Source organism: Elephantulus edwardii, unplaced genomic scaffold (genome assembly GCF_000299155.1).
Source record: "Elephantulus edwardii isolate Elephantulus edwardi_28Jun2011 unplaced genomic scaffold, EleEdw1.0 scaffold00243, whole genome shotgun sequence".
NCBI lineage: Eukaryota > Metazoa > Chordata > Mammalia > Macroscelidea > Macroscelididae > Elephantulus > Elephantulus edwardii.
In genome coordinates this window covers 764316-791634 of record NW_006399993.1, presented here as the reverse complement: position 1 = coordinate 791634, position 27319 = coordinate 764316, and the positions used below count along the sequence as shown (strand labels likewise).

Below are 27319 nucleotides of genomic sequence, written 5' to 3'. Positions count from 1 at the left end.
GTTCAGCTTGCATAGGTAGCTATGTACCTCTTCATAGATGCTTTTGTTATAACCATCATTGCAGGATTGTGTTATATAAATATAATAGTGTTTATCTCTGTTGTATTTTACTCTTGTGTATCTCAGTGACTTCCTCTGCCATTTGTCATATTATGCTGTGTTTGCCGTTTATTGTATATTGCTATGATGTCAAGGGTTTGTTGTTCAAAATTACTTTCCTAGCCATGTGAATGGGTGAGAACACGTGAATAGGGTATGTTAGCCTATCCGCAAGGTGATTGGCTAGTGTCTCCATTAAATTGAACAGATGTACATCCTCAAATTCAATAAATTTAATTCAAATGAAAAAAAGAAAAAGAAAATTAGCAGATTCAGTGGCATATTTTGGGACTTTCACTACCAGTAAAGAAGAACTGAGGCATGCATAGTGCCTGTCCTTCAGGGCCAAAGATTCCTGTACCTCTCAGACCAGGGCCTACAAGAACAGCAGCAGCAGCAGCCTGAGTGGAGAACCAGAGACCTGATAGGAGACAGGGCTGAACTTGGAACTGCTACCACACACACCAGAGCTAAGAGCCTCTGTCTAAGCTTGGTGGAGGAGTCAGGGGATAGCCGTAATTGGCAGGACTAAGAGCTTTGTGACACTGGCCTAATGCCATAAAGCTGAAGGCTGAGGTGCCTGTGAGCACATTTTGGAAGGTGTCCTGACTGAGTGATTGCACCCTGCTGCCAACCTGATTGCAACAGATTTCTGACCCAGTAAAGCAGTAGGATTGTTGTTGGATTTAGTATAAAGAGGTGTAGGAGTGTGGATGACATGTCTGACCTCATGAGAATTGTTTTTGTGTTGGATGTTGATGATGGGGGTCAGGTCCCTCTTGTGGAGTTAGTAGAGGTCAGATATGGCCTTCCCCATGCCACCATTGCTTTTTTTACAATTCTCTTTACCTTTATACCAGTTAATATATAGATTTTAGTTAGTATTTTATTTATTCACAACCTATCACGGGTATTTTCTGTATGAAAAAGAATAAAACCCCATAATAGGAGGGACCCACCAGTGCTTCTCAAGAAGGTGAGGTTAGTCCACAATTAAGGTTACATAATGGAATGTACTTGGGGGTGTGGGAGGGGTGCGGGGGGATTGTGTACCAGGGAGGGAGTGTTTCTTTTACTTTTGAAAGAGAGGAGCGAACTGGGGGGAGGGGGCGGGGGGAGAGGGCTGGGCGGGTAGAGAAGTGCAGCAATGAATGAATGGAAATCCAAAATCTCTGTAAAGGTTCATTAAAATTATTAAAAAAAGAAAAGAAGGTGAGGCTGTGGTTTTTCACACTCTGTTGCTCAAAAACAAGTTTGCTACGCACAAGAAGTCTCTGGCATTATCTTGGGCAGAAATGCTTATGGCATACACGCTAACTCAATACTTGTACTGATGTCAATAGATCAATGGGGAAACTACGTAGCTCTTAGGATAAAAAAAATAATGTTTTCTTAATAAAATTATAGATGGATGTGCAACAATGAATGAATGGAAATTCAAGTTCTCTATAAACATTTATTAAAATCTTAATAAATTTTTTAAAAAATAAAAGAACATTGGAGAGGTCCTTGATAACAGATTTTCCCAATACAACAAGTCTTTTGATTTCTTGACTGATGTTACCATGGGAGTTGATTGTGGATCCAGGTAAAAAGAAAAAAAGTTGACAATTAAAACAAATTATAGGATGCTTTAAGTTGTGCAGCCAACCCAAAGGCAGGCAGTTCAAATCCACCAGCAGCTCAAGGAGAAGAAAATGGGAAATATTGTCCCATGTGATTTACAGCCTCTGAAAATCCATTGTAGAGTCAACTGTGTGTTGGATCCAACATTGTGGCACATAACAGCAACAATAACAGTGAAATTGTTGTTATGGCTGATTTTGAATCCCATGATTTACTTTTCTTTAGTGATGCAACCTTTTCTATAAGCCAGGCAGTGATTTAAGCACTTTACAAATAATATTAACTTGTTTAATTATCATATTAACCAAATTAGGAAATACAATTATCATCTCCGTTTTGCAGGTGAAGAAACTGAGAAATAGAATGGTAAAGAAACTTATACATAGTGTCAAATAAATTACAGGAGAATACAAGCATATTTAATGTAAAAATTTAGTGTAGAAATAGGGAACATATGTTAAAACAGATGGAGGGGGAGGGCAAGAATAAAAATTTAATGGGTAGGCAAAGAACACTACAAGGACCAAGACAAGGGAGGATCAACCAGGGATCAATCAAGATAAAGACCTCATGGCTATTACAATTAGCAAGTAGGAATGACCTCTATATAATTGTTTAAAAGGGAAAGGGGAGGAGGAGTATGGAAGAACAAAGAAGAAATCACTAGGAGAGCATAGTTTAGTAGGGAGATTGGAGGGTGAAGAAATAGGTAAGGTGCAAGGGGACTTGAGATGGGATAAATGGAACAGATCAATAGTAATTAGTTCTAGAAAACAATGTATGAAAATGGCTTTATAAATAAAAAATATACTAAGATGGAAGAATAAGAGACGAATATCACTGATATAGACTGGATCAATAATATTAGGGGAGCTCTGGTGGCCTAGTGGCAAGAAGCTGCAACTACAATCCCAGAGGTGCACGGTTTGAATCCGTCAGATGCTCTGCCGGGGAAGGAGGGGCAATCTCCTCCTGTACCAGTCAGATCTGATTTGACGGTACACGCACACAAAAATAATAAAATAAAATAAAAAAAATAATATAATCTTACTATTGAACAATGATATAAGTGGACTTGGGAAATGAAGGATTCACTTTGTATATGTTTTATTTATTATTCTTGTTTCACACTAAATGGAAATATCTAGAAAATCTATTGCAAAGAGCATCAATCTAAGGTTATAAAGGAACATTTAAATCAAAGTGATTTTTTCTCCCAGCATCAAGTATTATTTTTAAGATGTTGAAGGAAATTCCAATTACTATTTGTAATCAACTTTTTGTCCTTGTTTGGTTTTCGCACCTGATTTAAGGTGAAGGACTCAAGGAAGGGACCACAGAGGGAGAAAGCTTAAAGCAGCTTTATTAAGGGGGCTCTCAGGCAGGATTCTTTGGTCTGGAGAGAAAGACAGACCACAGAAAACCACGCCCTAAAGTGGGTTGGGGCAGGTTTTTATAGCAGGGTATTTAGGAAGGAAAGGGAGGGACATTCCATTGTGGTTTAGCCAGGTGGGCAAGTCCCATTCACTCCCTTTGTGGACATGAATTGTTTGAATTCTCTCCCCTTTGACCTTGGTCTGGGCCTGACAGTCCTCACCTGTAAATTAAGATTAATCTATGTGAATATTTATTGTCATAGTTCAGATTACAATAACTGTGAATAAACAGTTACTATATGGAGTTTCTACATGCATTCTGTTTTACATAGGGTTTTGGAGGCCTGCTATTTCAGAAATGGATGGCCAATCCTCCTTACTAGTCTGTCTTAATCTGAATGTTCAACTGGCAGCATCATAATGGATGGTGAAGACATTGAGATTGTTCACAGCTTTAATTTGCTTGGCTCCACAGTCAACACTCTTGGCACCAGTAGCCAGGAAATGAAAAGATGTATTGTAATGGGAAAGTCTGCTGTTAGGGACCTCTCCGAAGTACTGAAGAGCAATGGTGTCTTTCTGGAAACTAAGGTGCATCTGATACAGGCCATGGTTTTTTTCAATCACTTGTTATGCATCAGAGAGTTGGACAATGACTAAGGAGGATAGAAGGAGAATTGATGCCTTTGAGCTGTGGTGCTGGGGAAGAGTATTGAGGGTACCATGGACTACTAGGAAAACAAACAGATTTGTCCTGGAAAGGGTTAAACCGAGTGGCTCCTTGGAGGCAAGGATTCTGAGGCTCCCTCTAACATACTTTGGACATGTTGTAAGGAGGGACTAGTCCGTAGAGAAGGACATCATGCTTGGGAGGGTGGAGGGATGGCGCAGGAGGGGAAGGCCCTCTATGAGGTAGATTGATTCAGTGACTGGGGTAATTGGCATGAAAATGTCAGAGACAGTGCGATTGGCACAGGACAGAGCAGAGTTTAGGGCTGTTGTACATAGGGTCGCTATGAGTTGCAATCGACTCGATGGCACATAACAACAACAACAACAACATTCTTTCTTTGGTATACAATCCCCCCGCACTCCACTATGCACCCTTTATTCTGGACTCTTGTGATAACTATAATACCCTATCATATATCGCTTTTAAATTATTCTCTCCCTCATCTGTTTCACTGCAGAGCCTTTTCCTTCCTCTCCCAGAATGGCTACTGAAAGAATCCAATCACAGGAAACAGCAGCTGTGCTTTCCCCCTCTGTCAAGGATATGAAACTACCCTACCCCTTTTCCTAGAAATATTTATATGAGACCCCAGCCCACTTCCCTATCTTGTAGAAAACATCTGTGAGCATCTCCTTCCCTAAATTCCTTGTAAGAGAATAGAAAACCCCTCTCTAACTTTTAATAGGGACTGGTCTTCTGCTTGAGAGCCAGCCCAGTAGTTTCTCCTCAATAAAATTTTTTTGGCCTGAACTGGGTTCTGTATTTCCTCAGTGACCTTACAGTTACCAAAAGAAGTGGGGTGGGGGGTGGTGGTGGGGAACAACCACAGGAAACCATTTAAGATAAGGTATCATTGAAGGGTTTTGGCAGGAATGACTAGGGACTTCTATGGATAGTTCTAAAGTGTGTAGATAGTCTCACTGATGCCACTTAAGCCTCACTTTCAACAAAGAGCACATTCTAAATAAAGCATATTTGCAATACTCTTTGCTAGTGTTACTTCTGGACTTTGTAGTGAGTGAATCTTTCTGAGGAAGAATGTCAAGAATGTTGTGATTGCCCCCAGGACTGATGACTCCCTGAGAAACCTGATGACAATCTAAGACATCCAGATCTAGGACCAGACCAGACAATGATCTGGGCCTGATCACAAAAGCCCACACCCAAGTTAAGTAACAGCTCCAAATTCTGAGCAAAATACCACCTTCCCTAGTGTCCCCCAAACTACTTTAAAAAGAGGCCACCCTAGACCACCTTTGCACCATTTTTACCTTCTCTGCTCATGGTCACTTGGCATCCCTCTCAGACTACACAATAAAGGACTGTTTGTTTCGTGGGAACAGCTTATTTCTCTCTTGCCCTCAACTCTTTTTTCCTATCTAACACCTTTCATATGGTGGCCCTTTCTATCTAACAGCCCATAATAAGAGTGGTCTTCTTCAACAGACTTCTCCTCCTTGCAGTTTAGAAGTAATCTAACTTTGGGACTTCAGCCTCCTAACACCAGTGCCTGATTCATGACTTGGTTGGTCTTCCCACTGGCAAAGACTGATAATTGATGGGGACAGTGCCTCCACTACCATTCTTCTGGTGGAACCTTGGGTTGTCATCTTGTTACTGAACACAAAGGGTTCTTTCCATAGTCAGTTGCCAGTAAGATAGATGGATTGCAATATCTATAGCATTTTATTGCAGATCTGGGAGGACAGTGAGGTTTCCCTAAAAAACTGCCCCCCCCCCCCCAACTGGGAGTGATCATTAGTTTTTATTCTTGGGTTAGATACTAATTTACTTAACAATATACTTTACAGATTTTCTATATTTAAAAAGAACAGACAACTTAAGAAAAAGTTAACATAAAAAAATAGTTAACGTAAAACTGAGGAACAACAGTTTTGAAAAGGTAAATGCTAATCCAGGAAAGATGCATTTCCCTTCCTGGGAAATAGGTAGCTTAAGGCACAATATACATATGACTGAGAAAAACAGTTTCAAAGAGGTGAATGCTAATCTAGGAAAGATGCAGTTCCTCTCCTGGTAAATAGGTGGCTTAAAGTACTCTTACATACTAAAGAAAGGGGGGCGGGGGGGGGAGAATTCTAAGGCAGAGTAACTAGTTTTGCAGGCTGGAGAAAACTGATGTCAGTTTTATTACTATACTGGTGTTTGGATAATTCTGAACTTATTAATACCACACCATGAATCTTTGTAGAAGAATTGAAGCCTTAACATCCAGACCTTGGGACAGTGCTTGTTAACCAGATTTCAATATCAAACAGTTCCACCTAAGCCCCTTTTGACATAAGCCCCCTCCCCTGGCTTCACCCATCTCAGCAGAAGTACTTTTTAGAAGATATTTGCCCCTTTCCCCACTCTACTGTAAGTCAGGAATATAGGATTGAACCAAAGCAATTCAATTTTGCTGACCTTCTGACCCTACCAGAATGCGTTCCAGGAAATAGTAAGTAATCTAATTAATGTTTACCCCCACACATGGTTTTATGACTCACCCCAAGAGATTAAAACAGGAAGTACTGAAATAATGGAAAATGGCCCCAGGCCCTTCAAACTGCTGTGACTATCCTCAAATGATGATGCCATTTGAGCCTCAGTCTGCATTCACCAAAGTGTACATTCTAAATAATGACTGTTTGCTATTTAAAAAAAAAGTGTACATATTTTATGTGCATGTCGCAGAAGCAGCAAAGTTTTTGAGTCTTGAAGATCCCTGTGTGAGTCACAGTTGGGCCCCTCACTGATACAAAAGCATTGAGCAAGAAGTTATCTGTGGGGCTCAGTTACTTGTCTGGGAAATGGAAATCAGGAGATGGATCAATTAGCTGCTGGTGCCAAGGGTTACAGTTTTGTTATGTGCCATTGAGTCTCTTGCGACACATAGTGACCTACAAGAACCCTAAAACCTGCTCTGTCCTGTGCCAACCTCACTGTCTCTGACACACTCACTGCCCCCACTCCAATCACAGCATCGATCCATCTCATTGAGGGTCTTCTTTCCTGCACTGTCCCTCCACTCTCCCAAACATGATGTCCTTCTCTAAGGACTGGTCCCTCCTTGCAACATGCCCAAAGTATGTCAGATGAAGCTTCAGAATCCTTGACTCCAACAAGCAGCCCCACTTCACCCTCTCCAGGACAAACCTGTTTGTTCTCCTAGCAGTCCATGGTATATTCAACACTCTTCTCCAGCACCACAGCTCAAAGGCATCAATTCTCCTTTTATTATCCCTAGGCACTGTCCAACTCTCTGATGCATAGCATGTCATTGCGAAGACTATAGCCCAGATCAGGCGCAACTTAGTCTACAGCCTGACATCGTTGCTCTTCAGCACTCTAGTGAGGTCCCTGACAGCTGACTTTCCCAGTGAAATTCATCTCTTGATTTCCTGGTTGCTGTTACCAAGAGTGTTGACTGTGGAGCCAACCAAACTAAAACTGCCATCTATCTCAATCTTTTCACCATCCATACTGATGCTGCCAGTTGGTCTAGTGGTGAGAATCTTTGTTTTCTTGATGTTGAGCTTCAATCCATATTGAAGGCAAGTGCTTCAGGTCCTCCTCAGTTTCAGCAAGCAGGGTTGTGTCATCTGCATAATGCAGGTTGTTGATGACTCTTCTAACCAATTCTGATGCCACATTCCTCCTCGTACAGACCAGCATATCAGATGATCTGTTTTGCATACAGATTGAAAAGCTATGGAGACAGAATACATCCCTGGCGGACCCCTTCTTGATTTTGAACCATGTAGTGTCTCCTTGCTCTGTTTGATGACTGCCCAAGAACATACCATGGAGCACCAGGAGAACAGCTTGGTCTGTCTTAGAGAGGGTGAAACCAAGTTTCTCTTTAGAGGCAAGGATTTCAAAGCTTTGTCTCACATACTTTGGGCATATAGCCAGGAGGGACCAGTCCTTAGAGAAGAACATCATACTTGGAAGCAGGGAGGGACAGTGCAGGAGAGGAAGACCCTGGATGAGATGGATTGACATGATAACTGGAGCAATGGAATTAGGTGTGTTGGTGTCAGTGAGACTGGCTCAGGATAGGGCAGGGTTTAGAACTGTTATATACAGGGTTGCTTTAAGACACAGACTTGACATAACAACAACACCAGTTAGTTATTGCTTTGAAACAAAGCATTCTTAAAATAGATATTTTGAAACAACAACTTTTGGAGGGGGAGTAAGAAAATGTGCAACAAAAGAAAAAAATTTAAAAAAAAAAAACCAAAACCCAAATAAACTGTTTCTTATTCTCTGAGTCTCTGTGTTCTGTGGAGCTGAGGGTCTCGTGGACAGCCTCTCTCAACCCATACATTGTAGTTGGGTGGCCCTGCTCATCTTGGTTGGACTGTCTCACACATGTAAAAGCTGCTCCTTGGAGGCAAGGATTTCGAAGCTTTGTCTGACATACTTGAAAAGCTACCTGGGAGCTGGGCAACATTCCACACTGTCCGCACCTTCTGAGAGACATTCCAATCTGCCCTGTGTAAGACAACTATGGCCAATCAGAAAAGAGCACAGCCACCAACCACATCTTGCTTGACTGTGCAGCTCCATATCTGGGAACTCACAAAGGGCACCCAATCAACACCCTCCATGGAGAACTGACCACTGGGCTGACCCCAACCCCTACCTGTAAAGTTTGTCCTGTAATTTCCTTTTTTTGAAACTTTGCTGTCTGGCTGCCTTTCTCTGGCTTCAAAGAGTAAATCTGTCTGAGAGCCACTAATAAATACTTGTTTCACTTCACCCAGCTCTCTGCGCCTTTTTTTACTTACAATACTCTGGACATGTTGCAAGGATCATTCCTTGGAGAGGGCTGTCATGCTTGGGAGGGGGGAGGAGCAGCACAAGAGAGGAAAACTCTTGATGATGTGGATTGATTCAGTGACTGGGGTGATGGGGGTAGGTGTGTCAGAGACAATAAGATTGGCACAGGATAGAGTAGGGTTTAGGGCTATTGTGCATAGGTCACTTTGAGTCGCAGGTGACTCGACTGCACATAACAACAACAGCAACTCCACATAGTCTCTCATCTTCTGGCAGGCTAGTTTGGGCTTATTCTCATGGCATTGGTAAAGGGGTGAGTTAATAAATTCAGGATTACCTAAACATATCGTGCCACACCAACTCCAAGGGAGTCTGCATGACAAAATCACCCGATTGAGGTGAAAACTTCAAGGAAGTCAGTCTCTTGGAACGTGTGCTTTCTCCATGATTGTTCTTGGCCTTTCTGTAATTTCTCTTCTACTGTCTCTTTGTATTTTCTATGTGGGACAGGGGGAGAAGGCTGTGTTCTTTACACAAAGTGTTCCTACTAAAAGTTTGTTAGATGTTCCCAGAAAGAACTAAATGGAGGTGACGACTTTAATATGCAAACATTACCTCCGGTTCTTTTAGCATTACTAAACTTCTCAAGAATAATATGATTTTAGGGGAATCCATGGATGCATTATAACAAAAACAATTAATGGTGGAAATTCCAAAGACAACCACCCCAGAGATTCCTAGATTTCTAGGGCTTATAAGAACTCCTTCAAAAGAAAAACCCAAACCCTTGCCCCCCACCACGAGAACACCAGGTGGAAGAATTGTTTATCTATTAGGTAATGGTTGTTTGTGGCAGCCCCCTATTGGGAAAGGCCCTTACAGAATTCCAAAGCCTACAGATAAAGCTCTTCCATATACTGGAGAATATGATGAATTCAATGCAAAACACCCTGATGGTTTTGTGTCTTGGGATATATTTTTCAAAAGGTTTGAAGATGTTATGAGAGGCATAGGTGGTAAAATAAATCATGAAACATGAGACTGGGATGATGAATTTAGGCAATATTATAACCCAAAACATCTTTTGTATGAACCTAAACCCCCTTATTGCGATAATGATCACCCCTGAAATAATGGAAGGCGTAAAAGTGTTGTCTCTTAAATAAAAATAAATAATATTGTATATTCAGATAAAAATGTAAAATGTATCGGCTTAAATTTAAAATGTAACTTTTTTACTTTGTAACTTTGTAACCCAAACAAGTTGGAAAACAGGTTTGAAAACAGGTTTAAGAGAATGTTTAAGCAAAAAGCCATTGTCTACCAAGCTCTCCAATTACCAAGGAACTGTGACCATAAAGAATAGCTGTCCATGCTCTCCAATTACCAAGGAACCATGACCATAAAGAATAGCTGTGTGCAAGAAAATAATGTAAACTTTATTCTTATTTTTGTTGTTTTTTTTCTGGCTGTTGATTAAGCCCCTCATTATAAAAATGGGATATAAATGTATCATGCTAAATGCAATAAGCAGGGAAGGAGGAGGAGGAGGCGGTTGCGGAGGAGGAGGAGGAGGAGGAGGAGAAGAAGAAGAAGAAGAAGAAGAAGAAGAAGAAGAAGAAGAAGAAGAAGAAGAAGAAGAAGAAGAAGAAGAAGGACTTAGAATTAAAATCATCAAGATCACTTGACTCTATGTCTTGTGTTCTTTCACCGTCCCTCCACCGAACTTCTACCCACCTTCGTGCTCCCTCTTTGAGACCCTAGACCCCAGGCTTGCAGCCCCTCCCGATTGCAGCAGCCCACAGCAATATTGATTAGTATAGTTATAGAACTGACATCAATTGCTCCCAGCCTGCAAAAAGAATTTAGGGTTCCACCCTTTCTGTGGTCCTGTAAAATATTTTAAACTGCCTGTTTACTAGGAGAGGAAATGCATTTTTCCTAGATTAGCACTTATCTCTTTGGAACTGTTTTTCTCAGTCATATGTAAATTGTATTTTAAGCTGCCTGTTTACTAGGAAGGGAAATGCATCTTTTCTGGATTACCATTTATGTCTTTAAAACAGTATTTTCTTACCCAAAGGTAATAAAGGAGGTCAGAATTGCTTCCACTGTGGAAAGCTGGGCCACTTCAGTAGACAGTGTCACAGACGAGAGCGGCTCACATCAGGTCCTTGTGGCTGACAGGACTGACAGGCCCCAGCTCCCAGCTGAAAACAAAGGAGGACACTTCAACGATTCAGATCCTCCCAGAAGAGCTGTGGGTGAGCATTAACATTACTGGTAAGTATATTTATTTTCTCCTGGACACAAGAGCCTATTATTTGGTCCTAAAAGCCTTCTGAGGTCCCAACTCTTCTCACTATTTCTTAGTTATTGGAATTGATGGAAAACATCATAAGCAGTTTTTCCCTTCACCTCTGCCTTGCATGTGGACTTCTGAGCTGTAAAACAACCCAGTGGTAGATGGAATTTGGTCCAGAACTTAAGAAAAATAAATGACACAGTTGAGCCTCTACATCTTGTGGTTCCTAACCTTTATACTATAATAGACACAGTGCTAGTCAATAAGCCTTTTATTTTAAGAACTACCTTCCCTCTGTAACTTGATTTGTGCCACTGTTAGAACCCCTACTTGGAATATTATTGCTTTTAATTTTCAACTTATGTACTTTTAACTTCTTAGTTAAATTTGTGTCTTCTAGGCTGCAACGGTTCCGTGATGCATTTTCAAGGATATGAATATGTATGGCTAAGCACAATTGATAGCAGTGCATCTAAATTCCAAAATCAATCTCCACAATAGTCTACATGTTTCCTATTGCCAAAGGGGCCCTTTAGAGTAGTGAGAGAAGATCTTCACCCTAAAACCTACAGCGTCCCTTTTCAGCAGGAAGTAGCTAAGAGAATACACCATCCCCTTTCCCTTATGAATCAGGGTGAATTCTCTCTCGGGGAGGAGTGATAGGGAATGGCAAAGGACACACTGACAAAGGAGATTAATCAAAACTGGTTTTGACAAGCACTGTGGCAATGGGACAATTAAAACAGACTTTCAAGGAATATTCAACCTGAAAAAAAAGGCCCAAACATGTATTTTTATTGTTGTTATGTGCTATCAATTTAACTATGACTCATTGAACAATAAATCAACAATAAATATGAATATGAACAATAAAAAAAATCCGTATTTTCTCAGTCATATGTAAACTATTTCACAAGTTGTCTGTTTACTAGTAACTGTATATAAACTGTTCTTTTTGAGTGTAGAAATATTGTAACTTTAACTAACAAAAGTAATGTGTTAAGTAGATTAACAGTAGTTTTTGAGAGGATTCTCATGCAATTTTATTCCCTGCAATAAAATGCTTTGGATATTGCAATCTGTCTGTTTTACTGGCAATTGACTATGCAAACAACCCCTTGCTTTTAGTAACAGTGGCAGGATTTCAGGAGAGAGAAAAATGTACAAGGCCTTCTGGGATGCCCAGGCTCAGAACGAGCACACCATTGTTTCCAAAACTCTTTTGGTTAAAGGTAAAAATCAGGCCAGATTCACAGAGATGGGCAAATGGATTTTACATCTTGGTAGAATATGTAAAATCATTTTCTAATGAGCACAGATACTAGAAAAGGTAGCAGAGCCATTTTGTTCTTCTCTGCATGTGGTCACTTGGCGTCCCTCTCAGACCATGCAATAGGAAGGCTAGCATGTTGGAATCATTTATAAAATCAACCCATAATAGGAGACGAATTCTCCAGCCTCTTATAGTGGTGACTCAGAAAGTCTTTTCTAAATGTTTGTGAAATTACAAAATTTACCACAGATGCTGACAATTCTTAATGTGATGTCTTATCTGATTTCCCAGCATCAGGACTGGGTTTTTCTTCTCTACTTTCCCCTCAGTACGCCCCAGAAATTAAAAGAAAGGAGAAACAAGGCTGTAATTGAGAAGGTGATTTACATCAGAACACATTTCCTGCTCCCACATCCAGAACAAAGACCCATGTCATGCCCTCTGGAATCTGAGTTCTGCAAACTACCCTTTCACTTCTTGAGGTTCCACCCCTGCTCCCACCTCCAAGAGAGCTTGACATGTGATTATAGGTCCTCCCATTTGACAGCTGATGATCCAAGATTTAAGAATGTGTTTGTTTGCTATCAGAGAGATGCCCATCAAAACAACTATGAGATATCATCTCATCCCAGCAACAACAGCAAAGTTCAACAGAGCAGCAAACAACAAATGTTGGTGAGGTTGTAGAGAGATTGGAACTCTTATTCAATGCTGGTGGGAATGTAAAATTGTACAGCCACCATGGAAGGTGGTTTGGGACTTTCTCAAAAAGTTAGAAATACCACCTGACCCACAATCCCACTACTGGGAAGGACCCTAAAGAAATCAGAATCATGATTCAAACAGATGTATACACACTTATGTTTATTGCTGAAAGAGATGAAAGCAGGCCAATTGCCCATCAACAAATGAGCGGATAGAAAAACTGTGCTACATTCACACAATGAAATATTATGCAGCATTGAAAGACAATGAACTTGTAAAACACTGAATAAAATGGGTGAGTCTGGAAAACATTATGCTGAGTGAAATATCTCAGTCACAAAAGGACAGACATTGCATAACACTGCTCTTATAAAATAGGAGTGACATTGGAGTTGGGGAGAAAATAGGAAAAGAATGACTAGATAATTTTTAGGCTAAAAATAAAAATGGAGGTTGAAGCTCAACTTAGAAATCCCTATGTCAGGACATTTTCTGAAATCAGAACTGAGAAAACCCCATGTCGGGACATTTTCCAAAACCAGAACTCAGAAAACCCTATGCCAGGTTATTTTCCAAAACCAGAACTCAGAAATTCCCATATTAGAACCTTTTCCAAAACCAGAAACTTTATGCACCAATGAGCTACAAAGTCAATTCATCTCACCCCAACCCCCAATGTTACTCTCCATGCTGAGTAGCTTGGTATGCAATAAACTTTGAGAAATGTTTCTACCTCCACGTGGTTCTTGGCTTCTATCCAAAACCTTTCAATAATGAACATTACACTGGAGCAGATGAGAGGGAGGACTCTCTGAAAAGAGTGTATAATTGACATTATATGTATCAAAACAATCTAGAACAAGAGGTACATTGCAAAGTGGATTGGGGAGGAGAGAGGGAGAGGGGGAGAGAAAGAGAGAGAGAGAGAGAAGAGAGAAGAGAGAAGAGAGAGGAGAGAGGAGAGAGAGAGAGAAACGTGCAGCAATGAATGAATGAAAACTCAATCTTTCTGTGGGGGGCAAACAATGACTTATTCAAGATCACCAGTTAAAGAAGGATCCTAAACCTCCACCAGAGCCAGTCCGAGCTGATTTTCAGGAAAAGAGCATTTTCTTGCACAAACCCTCCGTGCAGGTACACTCTGCTCTGACTGAAGAATGGTGTGGTGCTGCTTTTCCTCACAGATGTTTCTAGATAACAAGATGCCTTTCAGATAATATCAATGGGGCTCTGGAAAGTCACATCTGATGAATTTTTATTTCCTGTCCATTCTTCTATTTTTTTGGTCAGCAATAATAGCAAAATTCAGCCAAGTGGCAAAAAACAAATGCTGGTGAAGTTATGGAGAGATTCATTACTGGTGGGAATGTAAAATGGTATAATCAGTATGGAAGGTGGTCCGGCACTTTCTCAAAAATTTGGAAATAGATATACCATCTGACCCAACAATCCCACTACTGGAAATATACCGTAAGAAATCAGAACCATGACTCAAAACAGATGTGAGCACACCTATGTTTATTGCTGAGTTATCCGTATTAGTAAAGAGATGGAAGCAGCCCAACAAATGAATGGATAGAAAAATTGTGCTAAAAAAAAAAAAAAAAGAAAAAAAAAAGAAAAATTGTGCTGTGATTACACAATGGAATATTATATAGCATTGAAAAGCAATGAACTTGTAAAACACTACATAACATGGACACTTGCATTATTTCCAATTCTTTGCTATTGTAAATGTTACTGTGGTTATGTGCTGTTGAGTTGGAAGTGACTCATAGCTGATCCTCCAGTGGGTTTTCAAAGGCAGTAAATTGCATGTGAGGAGAATGCCCATCTTTCTCCTGCAAAGCAACCAGTAGATATGAACCATGTTTCTTTGGGTTGACAGAGCAACTCCTTACCACTATGCCAGGAGAGCTCCCTATATACATTGTAGTTGGATCAAATGGTATTCCTGTTCTGTTCTCTACTTTCCAAGGAAGTATGAACTGTTTTACATAGGGTTACACCATTTTACAGTCAGAGGCATAGTTTCTTATTCTAGAGTAATAAAGTGGACGCCATTGTGACCTGAAGGTTAGACTCACACCAGGATTTAATGCTGTGACCTCTGGGTCCCATCCTAATTCCAAGATCATGTTTATAAAGAAATTATTATTATTATTTTATTCCATCAAATCAGATCTGACTGTACAGGAGGAGATTGCCCCTCCCTCCTTCTCTAGCAGAGCATCTGGTGGATTCGAACCGTGTACCTCTGGGATTGCAGTATTGCAGTGCAGCTTCCTGCCTCTATGCCACCAGAGAAAGCCTTTATTTAATATACCCCAAGAAGCGTGCTCCTTAGAGAAGCCACCATTATAGTAAACACAGGTGAATGCTTTCCATAAATGGAGTCTCTAAAATAGCATATGTTGGCCTTATTTAAACAGGTAACAAACTTGATTAAGCCTCAGTTACAACTAGAGTGTCCCTGTAAATACAATCTTATTTTCTCCTTTTTGAGAGGGAGAGGAGGTCTGGATGAATGCTGCTCAGTTTACAAAGGGAGAAATGAATCATCCACAGTAGATTGGGATTTCTATCATCCTGAATCTCTTCTGGGAAAATTGAGGCTCAGGTACATGAAATTTACAAGGGTATATCAGTGTTGACTAAGGGCTTGGTCTCTCTCAACCTGAAGAGAAGACCTAGAAACACAGATTTTGTATGGATGCCTCCTGAGCTGGCTCAAGGGGCTGAAGTGATTCACAAGGGCCTCAGATCCAGATGGTTCCAATAACATCCAAGCTCTTTACAGGTGAACCTTTCAACAAACATTTGTGGAGGACTGACTATGTGTTAGACACTGACAATGTGCCTTGGAAGAAAAAGCCAGTAATCTGCCTTCAAAAGGCCTCAGCCTTAGAAAACTCATTTAGAATACAATTCTACTCTGTACCACAGGATGGCTTAGGAGATGGGTATGACCTGGGTACTTCTCATTTGTGGAACTTTATACTTTATATTTCCATTTTGATGGTTCATGGACATTTATCTAATTCGCTCTAGTATATGTCTGTTGGAAGCTCACTGTTGGATGTTAATGGTGAATCAGGAAATAGTCATGAATTGGCCTTACACAAGTGTAAGTGCAGGGGGAAAACATGGCATTTAGTGGCATGGTGGTTGTTTGAGACCCAAATGACTTCAGTAAGGGTGTATGGAGGGGACAATGGCTAAAAGGCTGATGCCCTAGATTGGAGAGACATCTGAAAGCTCAGCTAAAACGTTTACACTTTGTGTGAGAGGCATTATCAAAGACATTTGAGCAAGAGCATTACTCAATTGGGCCTGGGACTTGGGAAACTGACAGCTGTGTGGAGAAACCTGAAGGGGTATAGAGATTGAAGGCAGAGAGACTAATCTGGAGTCTAGGGAAAGATTTTAAAGGTTTGTGTAAACGTAGGAGCAGTGGAGGGGTGGGGGCGGACATGAGGAGACATGATCTAGTAATAGGAGAAAGTGAGCTAGTGCAGTTCTTGATACTTTCCTTGGGTTAGGGCTGATGAGGAAGAGGGAGTAATTAGGTTGTAGAATAAGATTTCTCATGGGAGGAGTGGATTGATGAGTAGGAATAGACATGGTGAGCTTGGACTTTAGGGATCCTTCAGCAGGAAGAGACCAAGAGCCAGGGTCACAGAGGACATCACCAGGTCTGTAATCTCCTCCTTATAATCTTGATCACTGCTTACCTGCCCTACAGGCTCTGGACTCTGGACAGGAAATTCAGGAAATAAAGACACACACACACACACACACAGAGTAAAGCAATACTTTGGAGGCATTGTAGGTTTAGTTTCAGACCACTGCAATAAAGTGAATATTGCAATGAAGTGGGTCACACAAATGTTTTGGCTTTCCAGTGTGTATAAAAGTTGTTTACACTATATTGTAGCCTACTAAGTGTGCAAAGGCACTAAGAAAAAAGTTTGAAATATTGTGAGAAGTATCACAATGTGACACAAACACAAAGTCAGTATATGCTGTTGGAAAAATGAGGCCATATAAACTTGCTCCTTGAAGGTTTGCCACACATCTTCAATTTGTAAAAAGCCACAATTGTCTTTGAGGCACAATAAAGTGAAGCACAATAAAATGGGGAATGCCAGTAAAAGTGTCAAAGTGGTGCAATGGTTAGATTATCTTGAGCTCCATGTCTGACCTCAGGCAGAGGTAGATTTGTATATAAGGAAGAGAAAAAGAGCAAGAGAGATATCTAGAAATCTAGCTAGAAGTCTTTGATTACTGTCCCCACCCCTATTTCTCTTCACACATCTGGAAGCCTGTGAGTCGGCCCTACTTGCCTTTCTAGACACATCTCTTCTCATCCTTATGGGCAGACTAAGGCTGATATACTTCACAAATATCCAAGAAAAGTACTGAAAGTGGGCAGCTGCTGTAATTGGTCTGGAGGCCTGAAGAGAGGTCTGAGTTGATGGAAGTGTCAGAGTTTTGGAAACCCTGGTGACAATTGCAGCCCATTTCTGTGTTCAGATGAGCTCTCTCTGGAGAAGTGCCAGTGATGGCAAAATATAAGGCCAGGAGAAGGCAGGGCAGAGGAGCCCTCCAGAGAGACTGAGAATAAATTCTGGAGGTGAGGCAAAATCAGGAATAAGAACACTGTTTCAAAAGACAGGATCCCCAGACATAAAACTTTCCTTCACCCTATCTCTCAGAGCTCACTTTCAGTGGCCATACTTCATGGGATTAAACCTGAATTTGATTCCCTACTCAAGTACCAGTAGTCTTCAGTTTTCGGAGCTCTGGTGGCTTAGTAGTAAGAAGCTGCAATCCCAAAGGCACATGGTTCAAATCCACCAGCTGTTCCGGGAAGAATGGGAAACCTCTTGCCATTCATTCAATTAATTGCCTCTGAATGCCCTCCAGAGGGTCAGCTGTGTGTCATTTCTGACTTGATACAAACAACAGCCCTCAGTATAAACTAACTATAAAATGATGGAGTTTTCCTCATAGTGTTATTGGGAGAACAAGTGGAATAAAACTCATCAAGTTGTATCACAGGCCTAAATAGGAAAAAGTATGTGTTTCCCAGTGGAAGGTACTAAGTCCCCAGTGCTTTTTGCTTCGTGGGGGTGAAGTCTAGCAAGGCCCAGAACTGGGAAAAGGTGACCCTGGGGAGACCTAGCTGCAGGTGGTGACAACCTTTTACGCTCATGTAGAAGAACGCTCATGTAGAAGAACGCAGGTCAAAAGATAAAGACACAGAAGCAGCTGGGCGCCCCTAGATTAATTTCCTGTGCCAGTTCCTGGGAAGGCACCCCTAAAATTCTAATTTGCGAAGAGGTTGGGGCCTCTGTTCTGGTCAGTTTCAAATCATGGCTCTTCTGTAATAACTGTTGATGGGAGTACTTAATATAGGTCCCGGGGCCAATCCATCGCTGTGCTCCCTTCTCTCCGTCACTCTGTCCTCTTGGAGAGGGACTCTCAGGTGCGTGGGGTGGCGGGGGCTGCAGGTGTTGCAATGCTGGTGCTTGAGAAGGTGCCTAAGCAAAGCGAGGTGTTCATCTCCAGCCCTCCGCCTGACCTCGCCCGCTGCCTGCAGGACGCGCGGAGGACGCGCGGAGGACGCGGGAGGACGCCTGACCCTGCAGCCGGGCTCGATCCGTCGGTAGCGCGCCTCGCGCAGGCTGCTCAGCAACGGCACGCCCCCCCCCGCGGGCCTGCGGCGGCGCCGTGCTGCTCCCGCCCTTCGGCGGAGGCGGGAGCGCGATCCGGCCGATCCAGGCCGGGTTTTGCCGCGGAGCGTTCTGGCAGCGCGTGCGGTGTTCTCTCTGTCGCTCTAGACGGCGGTCTGCACCCGGGGATCATGGTGTTGGACCAGCTGAGGGCCGCGCTCTGCGGGCCCTTCGGGGCGGCCCTGGCTTGCTGTTTCGTGGCCGCGGCCATGGCCCTGCGCTGGGCTGGACGCCGGACGGCGCGGGTCTCGGCAGCTCGAGCGCGACAGCGGCAGCAAACGGCCCTGGACACCATGGACAAGGCTGCCCAGCGCTTCCGGCTCCAGGTGACTGACAGGAGGGGAGGGGGGGCCCCGGCCCCCAGCAGCGTGGAGGGCGGGCGGGCGGTGCAGGTAACTTTCCCGAGCTGGCTGGTATGCATGCATGTCTCACTTATTCTGAGCTTGGTGGCGTCTGGAGGAGGAAAAGGAAAGGGCTGTGCAGATCACAGAGAGGGTTCAGTAGGAGCCTGGTTTGGTGCCAGAGAATCTCAGGACATAAACGCTCACACGAAACCCTAAAATACTAACTTGAAAGCCAGTTGGAAGAAGAACTTTGGAATCGCGGAGTCATGACCTGGAGGAGATACCTGGGAACTTAGCGTTCCAACGTATTGATTTGTGGATGAGGCTTCTTAAGAGAGAGCAGGAAACGGAAAGCGACTCATCCCAGTTCTTGCTGCCCGGGCTACCCTTGTCTCCGAGAAGCCCCTTCTATAAGCAAGTTTGGTTCCATCCCTGCCTTCCCTGGTAGTCTCTCAGCAAGCTTTTCTTTTCCCCAATGCTGCTTTTCATCTTAGCGTGTTGGGCGAGGGGAGGTGGGAGTGGGGCGTGCAGAGAAGAGGAAACTTTCTGTACAGGTGTATAAAGCGCTAGATCTGTTTAGAAGCCGAAATGCTAAACTCTGGGAGGTGCTCTTACGTGCTGAGTAGAGGGGGATATTTGCAGTGCGTAATTCATGGGGTTATACATTTAATAAGGTTTAGCTCTGACAGGTGGGAAGGCATTTAGGGTGATGAGGAGTGCGGAAATCATCAAGAATTAGGAGGCAGGGTGGGAGTCACAGAAAATAACATTTTGCACCTGCTCAGGTCTAGCAAGTGAATTTTGAGTTGGAGCAGAGCTGGAAGGAGGGCCTAAGTCCTCACACTCAGCTTCACTCCATTGGAGTAGGGGAAAGAGATTAGAAAGGAGACAGACTTTGGATGCCACTCCCAGGGAGTGACTTTGAATGCAGTGAAGTTTTGGCAAGTGTAACTAACTGTTTACAATGTCCCTGGGCAAGTATATGTCACATTATTTATTTCATTCATCGAGCTGGCTAAAAAGTCCATTATCAGTCGACTTTTAGGATTCCCTTCTCCTTGATTGGGAGGGCTTTGGTGTTCAATTCAAATTGACTAATTCTATTTGAGCAAGTGTTTTTCCACAGTTTACCCCTCCTTTTCTGACTCGAAAAGTCAGAAAAGGGTTCTAGAGGTGTCTTTCTGAAGCTGCTGCCACAGTGTTAGACCACAGAAGTGAATCCAGCTGATTCTGTTAGCGCCAAAAGCTGGGTAAAGGATGAAGCATGTGCAGGAATGGACTTAGACGATGCCCCGCTCACCAAAATTTCCTCTTAGGCTCAAGAACTCTATCTGGCTCATAGGGGTGTGGGTATGTAGAAGGACAGTTCTCCCTCTGTCTCTAAGCACTTGTGTCTACCCATTTTCCCTATGCAGCAGTCACCTCTCAGTTTTTAAGAACTTAATTTTCTAGGACAGAAATTATGATTCTACAATGCAAAGAGCTGTTTATTCAGCTTGGGCAGGAGAGCTTGACCTCAGAGCACTGAAGCTTGGCTGTTCCAAGAGGGAAAACAGGGAATTACCTTTTGGATTCCAATGACTTTGGAGAAAAAAAAGAAGGAACTGTGTTTTGATCTGGCAACATAGAAAAAGCCTTGATGATACTAGCTTTCAGGTAGTCTTGGAGTAGAAGTTTAATTGAACTCAGCCCTAACCTGGTGACCAGCTAGTTTCTATTGCTCAGATCACCTTCTGCTTGGTAGGGCAAAAGGGGAAGTGGTTTCCAGAGCTGCCTCAACAGGCTTCTAGGGCTTGTTCAGCCCTGAATGATAAGAGTTGGCTGATAAGCATGACTCTCAGTATGCCCTAGGAGAATGCAGCAGCTTTGAGTTATGCTGGAGAAGAGTACTGACTATCCCATGGATTGTCAAAAGAACAAATAAATATGTCTTAGAGGAGGTGCAAGTAGGGTGCCCCTTAGAAGCACGGATAGTAAAACTTTGGGCATGTTGTTAGGAGGATATAGTCCTGGGAAAGGGTCATTATGCTTGGAAAGGAAGAGGATCAGTGAAGCAAGGGAAGACTTTCAGTGAGATAGATTGACACAATAATTGAATAGACTCTAGTATGTCAGAATGGGTGAGAATGTCACAAGATAGCGTTCAGATCCATTCTTCATAGGCTCACTCTGAATTGCAGTCGACTGGATACACAACAACAATGAGGACAACAACAATAACAATGTGTAGCTTCAGCTTGTTAGATTCTTTTTTTTATATATTATTATTTTATTATTTTTGTGTGCGTGTACCGTCAAATCAGATCTTACTGGTACAGGAGGAGATTGTCCCTCCTTACCCGGCAGAGCATCTGGTGGATTCGAACCATTGGCCTCTGGGATTGTAGTTGCAGCTCCTTGCCACTAGGCCACCAGAGCTCCCCAGCTTGTTAGATTCTTAACAAAGCTTGGAAGGTAATGGTATCTTTGAAGTCATTGTCAGAGGATCCTGAGAACCTAAACTCATGACAAACTCATTCATTTGTTGCTAACCTCTAAAGCACCTTTAAAGAAAGGTGTATTTCTGGTAATTCTATGTTGACCATATAGGGCGTAATTATAGAACATTTTGCCCATTTCCTCTTAAACTATCTTCTGAATAGTGGACATTTATTTATTTTATCTTGCCCTTGTTTAATATTGAAGTTACATTTTAGTGTGACATCTGCCACATTCATAAGGTGGTACAGCCACTACCTCTATTTAGTTCCCAAAACATTTTCATCCCCAAAAGGAAACCAAATCCAATCATTAGGCATTCAGTCCCCATGCCTTCACCTTCCTTCCAGCCCCTGGCAACCACCAGTTAGCTTTTGGTCACATACATGGAATCATACTGTATATGACCTTTTGTGTCACATGACATGTCTTCAGGGATCATCTACATTATAGTGTATCTTAGTACTTCACTCTTTTTTTGTAGCTGAATAGTATTCTGCTGTATTATAGATAAACCACAATAAGCTTATCCTTTTATCCATTGTTGGACATTTGGATTTTCACCCTTTGAAAATAGTGCTGCTTTGACAATAGTGCAGAATAAGAGCTGCATACAAAGTGGACTAGAGGGGCGAGGGTAGGAAATTGTGCAACAATGAAAGATTATTTTTTTTCAAAGAGAAAAGCTAACTGGGGGGGAGGGAGAAGAGGAAAATGTGCAACAATGAATGAATGGAAATCCAACTTCTCTATAAACTTTCGTTAAAATCTCAATTAAAATAAAAAAATAAATAAAAGTTAAAAAAAAATAGTGTTGCAGTGACAGTGGCGGGTAAATATTTGTCTGGGTCACTGTGTTCAATTTGAGTATGTACCTGGATGGAATCACTGGATCATATGTTAATTCTGTGTTTAACTTTTTTTTTAAATGTTTAACTTTTTGAAGAACTGGCAAACTGCCTTAGCAGCAGATTCCATTTTATTCCTAACAGCAATGTATGAGGGCTATAATTTCTCCACATCCTCCCTAACACTTGTTATTCCATTTGTATTTTAATTTTAGCCATCCTAGTGGGTGTCTGAATGAGACTTCACACCCTTTTTTAGACTGAAAAGAGGGAGCACCATGAATAGAATGTTGTGGCTGGGAGAGGCATCACAGAACACCAGCTCATGTCTCTGTGCCATTGCACATGTAGTTTTACACCGTGAATGCCTCTATTCTGCATTTCTTAAGACCCATTTATCAAACAAAAACAAGAATTCTCACCATAGAGCTGATGGACAACATCATGATAGATGGAGAGAAGATGGAAATTGTTAACAACTTCATCATCCTTGGATTCACAAGGTATTGGTATGGTATCAGCAGTCAGGAGAGCAGGTGATGTGCTGGGAAAGCCTGCAGTCAGGGACCTCTCCAAATTCACTGCAGAGCAGTGCATGATGTTAGTTTGAAAACTGAAGTATGCCTGATTCAAGCCGTTTATTCCGTTCTTTTCAATCACTTGCTATGCTGCTGAGAGCTGAACAATGAATAAGGATGCCAGAAGGAGGATTGATACTGTAGTGTTGGAGAAGAGTAATGAATATCCTATGAACTGCCAAAAGAACACACACATATCTTGGAGACAGTGCAGCTAAAATGCTTCTTGGAGGCAAAGATAAAACTTCTCACATACTTAAGACATGTTGCTAGGATTGGCTATTCCTTGGAGAGGGATAACATCCTTGGGAAGGTGGAGGAACAGTGAAAGAGAGGAAGACCCTCAATAAGGTGGACGGACAAAGTGACTGTAGCAATGGGCTTGAGTGTGCCACCGATTGTGAGGATGACACAGGATAGGACAGGGTTCTGCTCTGTTGTTTATAGGGTCTCTATGAGTCTCACTTGACTTGAAAGCACCTCACAACATTTATCAGAATACCACTGATCAGACAAATGCTACTTTCTTCAGTTGGGTCTGCTGGCCTCCAGGCTCACCTTTGAACTTTAGACAATTCCATAGAATCATTTAGTGTGGATAGAGCTTTAGTGATGCTGTGGGTAAGCACTCAGCCGCTCACTAATTCAAACCGCCAGTAATTCAAACCCATTAGTGGTTCCATGAGGAAGCTCTGGTGGCCTGGTGGCAAGAAGCTGTACTGCAATCCCAAAGGCATGCAGTTCAAGGCCTGCATGGGCACTCTCCTCCTCTGGGATTAACTGCCTTAGAAAACCCTCCAGGGGGCCAGCTTGGTCAGCTCAGTTGGGTTTGGTCTCACTCTATGGTTTAAAAAAACAACAAACAGCAATGGTTCTGTGGGAGAAAAATGTGGCATTCAGCTTCTGTAAAGATTACAGCTTCAGAAACTCTGAGAGGCACTTCACCTTTGTGAAGTGGTCACTGTGAATCAGAATTGATTTGACAACACAAGTTTTGTTGCTTGTTCTTTTTTGACAATACAAGTTTTGTTGTTTGGTTTTTTTGGTTGGTTGTTTTTTGGGTGGTGTTTTTTTTTAACATTGTTGAAACCAGTGTTCAAGAGAACTCTTTAAGTAGAGCAAACGGGATTTAAAAACCATGAGGGAAAAGAGATATGGAAACCTGGAATGAAAACAACAGGCAATACAGAAAGAGAAAGAAATAGAAAAAGAGAAGTGGTAAACTGATAGGTATAACATTCCTCTTGAATTACAAACCCAAAGTAGCCAAACAGTTCTTCCATGTTGGAAGTTATCTGTGAATGGCGAGGTCTCCTGAAGACCCAGACTGACTTTGGGGGCTTGTGAAAGAGAAACTGCCTGATACTAGTTACAAATAGCTGTTAGCAACTGTGCCATCAACTGTCAACACAGAAGAACATAGAAGAAAATGAAAATTTATGCTAGAAGGGAGAGATTATTGATTCACTTCTAGCTGAAATGTACAGGAACTTTGTGGTAAGGGGAAAGATGATGGTCGTTCAATCTGTGTGAGAATATTCCCAGAGTGGCGGATTCTGTAAATTTTTACCTTTTCCCTTATACTTTTAGGCTTCGTTTGCTTGTTTTGTACAAAAAGCACACTTTTTTCTTCTTCTTTTTTTATAATTATATTTTATTAATTTTCATAAACATTTACAGAGATTCTGGGCTTCCATTCATCTACTAAAAAGCACACATTTATATAACCAGAAATAAAAAGTAGTTTCACTGTTTCCATTGAGAAGTGGGAAATGCATGGTGCAAACTCTGTGGGGAAAGGGGGTAGTGGAAATAATCACTATGGATTATTCATATTTCCCCCTCCATAGTTTCATTAGAAACTGTTTGCCCCCTCTTCTTATTTATTTTCTTTCTTACTGTGTACATTTGAGTCAGATCCAGCTGGCAAAGGAGGAGATTGCCCCTCCTTCTCCCGCAGAGCATCTGGTCATTAGAAACTGTTAACAATGGTTACCTTTTCATGAGAGGGACTAGGTAGGGTGGGCAAGGTGTGTTCACTTTTCATTTTGTATGCCTTTTCAAAACAGTGTCAAGGGGATTATTTGGTATATTGGGGAAAGACTATAGATCCAATTCTTAAACAACTCCCCAGCCTTCCCCCCAAAAAATCCCCATAAAACTTCTAAAATGTCATGTAATTATCAGTTTTCGAAATTAAGAGAAAGAACAGAGTGTTCCTGACACCGAGGACCTGCATTCTAAGGGCTGTGTGGTGGTAGTGGGGTGTGTAAGAATACTGGTTCTGAGAGAGAGGTAGGCCCAAGTGGGCATCGGGGTCAGGGGTGCATAGCAGAGGAATTGGGCAGGATCACAGCCTGACAGGATCTCCCCGAAGTACTCTGGAGGGGTAGTGTGAGAGGGATGTTCAGGTGAGGGTCAAGGCCTGATTGAGTTTAGCACTGTCTGGCCCGAGAGCAACAAACAATCGGAGACTCCGGGCAGGGCTGAGTGAGGTGGCCCCAGTGAGACCCAGAGGAGGAGGGATGAGCCTGAGGTTCAGTGAGGGTCTTGGTAGGCAGGGTGGAGAGGTGACCATTGCCTGGAGATACTTAGAGAATTGATTGGTGCCTTGTGAGTGGGAAGGGGCTGCGAAGAGTCTAGGATGGCTCTGCTGTTTTCTCACTTGAGCACGCAAGTGAGAGTACAGGAGGAAGGACACGGAGGGATAGGTGTGTGACAGGGATAGAGGGGAGGGCTGAGTCAGCTTTGTTAGGTGACAGGGAAGACAGAAAGCTAGGACATTCTGGACTTGCTGGAGGGAGCTGGGAGGAATGACTTCTCCCAGCAGCAGAGAAAAGAGAGGCCTCAGACTCTCCCCACATCACACTCCATCCCATCCTACCAGTTACAGCTGAAATGTTGCCCATCTCATCTAAATCAGTCCTTTTAAGACCATCATGGACAATGGTCTATTTATTCACTTTCTCACCTTTCATTATTTAACTTATTTCCTTGAAAGCAAGGACCTTATCTGTCTTGGTAAACTATAATTTGGTAACCCCTGGTTACAACAGCTACTAAGCATGCTAGTGCTTAGCATGTGTCACTAAGAACAGGTGTGTTGACTAAGGAAGGAAATGACCAAAGTGGGAGCCAGAGAAGCAGAAGGATGCCCAGCAGAGTGTAGGAGGAAATTGAAGACGGCTGGTGTGTGGTTGTAATGCCTTGAGTGCCTCTGTGGGAATTAAGTATCTCTTGAATTTGGCAACTAAGAGGTCCCTGGTGCCCTCATCAGGAGTAAAGAGTATGGGGGTGAATGACTTAGACTTCTTCCTCCAGCTTTAATTGACTTAATACCTCAGAGTAAGAAGCAGATGAGTGTCTGCAGGTGGAAGGGTCTGCGAGAAGTCTCTGGGGTCAGCCAGTTCTCTGTTCAAATGCTCCACCTCCTTCTGAGAGCTCACCCTAACTTGATTCACAGGCATTTAGTCACCCCACTCATGTTAAGTTACTTCTCACTATCTTTTTTATTTGTAACCTTGCACCCAGTGTAAAGTATGGACATGGCTTTTTGTTACTCTTGTATCCTGTGTCTAAATGGTGCTTGATACAGAATAAACACCTGTTTTAGTTATCTGGGGCTTCCATGGCTGAAATACCACATGTGGGTGGCTTTAACAATCAGTTACTCCTTCAAGTTTAAGAGGCTAGAGGTTTGACTCAGGGTGCCTTTTCTAAGGGAAGTCTTTCTCCCTCTTTTGACTCTGGGGAGAGCTCTTTGTCTCCTTTTTTTTTTTTTTTTTTCCTTTTAACCTCCATAAACCTGGCATTCCTTGGAGATCTCCTTGTGTCTTGCATTAATCTCTACTTGGGTCCAGAGCCCATATGGGTTCTCAGTGCAGGGACCCAGAGTTCCAAAGACATGCTCCTCTCTGGGCTCCTCTTTCTTTATGGTACTACTTTCTCTTCTTTGATGTTGTTCTTATATGCCATTGAGTCATCTGCGACCCATAGCAACCCTATGAACCCTGCCCTGCCCCAGTCTCACTAATTCTGACACATCAACCCCGGCTGCCCAGTTACTGTATCAATCCATCTCATCCGGGGTCTTTTTCTCCTGTGCTGTCCTTCCACCCTTCCAAGCATGATGTCCTTCTCTAAGGACTGGTCTTTCTTGGCCATGTGCCCAAAGTGTGTGAGATAGAACTTCAGAATCCTAGCCTCCAAGGAGAGACTTGGTTTCAGCCTCTCCAAGACAGACTTTTTGTTTTCTTGGTGGTCCATGTTATGTTTAAGATTCTTCTCCAGCACCACAGTTCAAAGGCATCGATTCTTAGTCTGTCACGCTTGTTGTTGTTGTTGTTATGTGCTGTCGAGTCGCCTGCGACTCATAGCGACCCTAGGTACAACAGCCCTAAACTCCGCTCTGTCCTGTGCCAATCG

At 42.5% G+C, this 27319-nt stretch overlaps 1 protein-coding gene and 1 pseudogene across 1 annotated transcript in view; one reads left to right on the top strand and one right to left on the bottom strand.

The window, feature by feature from the left end:
- The window catches only part of LOC102860058, a 41167-nt pseudogene extending 22388 nt beyond the window's left edge, over window positions 1-18779 (bottom strand).
- LOC102868614 (fatty-acid amide hydrolase 1-like) overlaps window positions 18778-27319 on the top strand; it is a 22766-nt gene continuing 14224 nt past the window's right edge. The window contains exon 1 of the mRNA XM_006898977.1: window positions 18778-18972. Coding sequence (XP_006899039.1) covers window positions 18778-18972 — 195 coding nt within the window. The remainder of the gene's footprint in view (window positions 18973-27319) is intronic.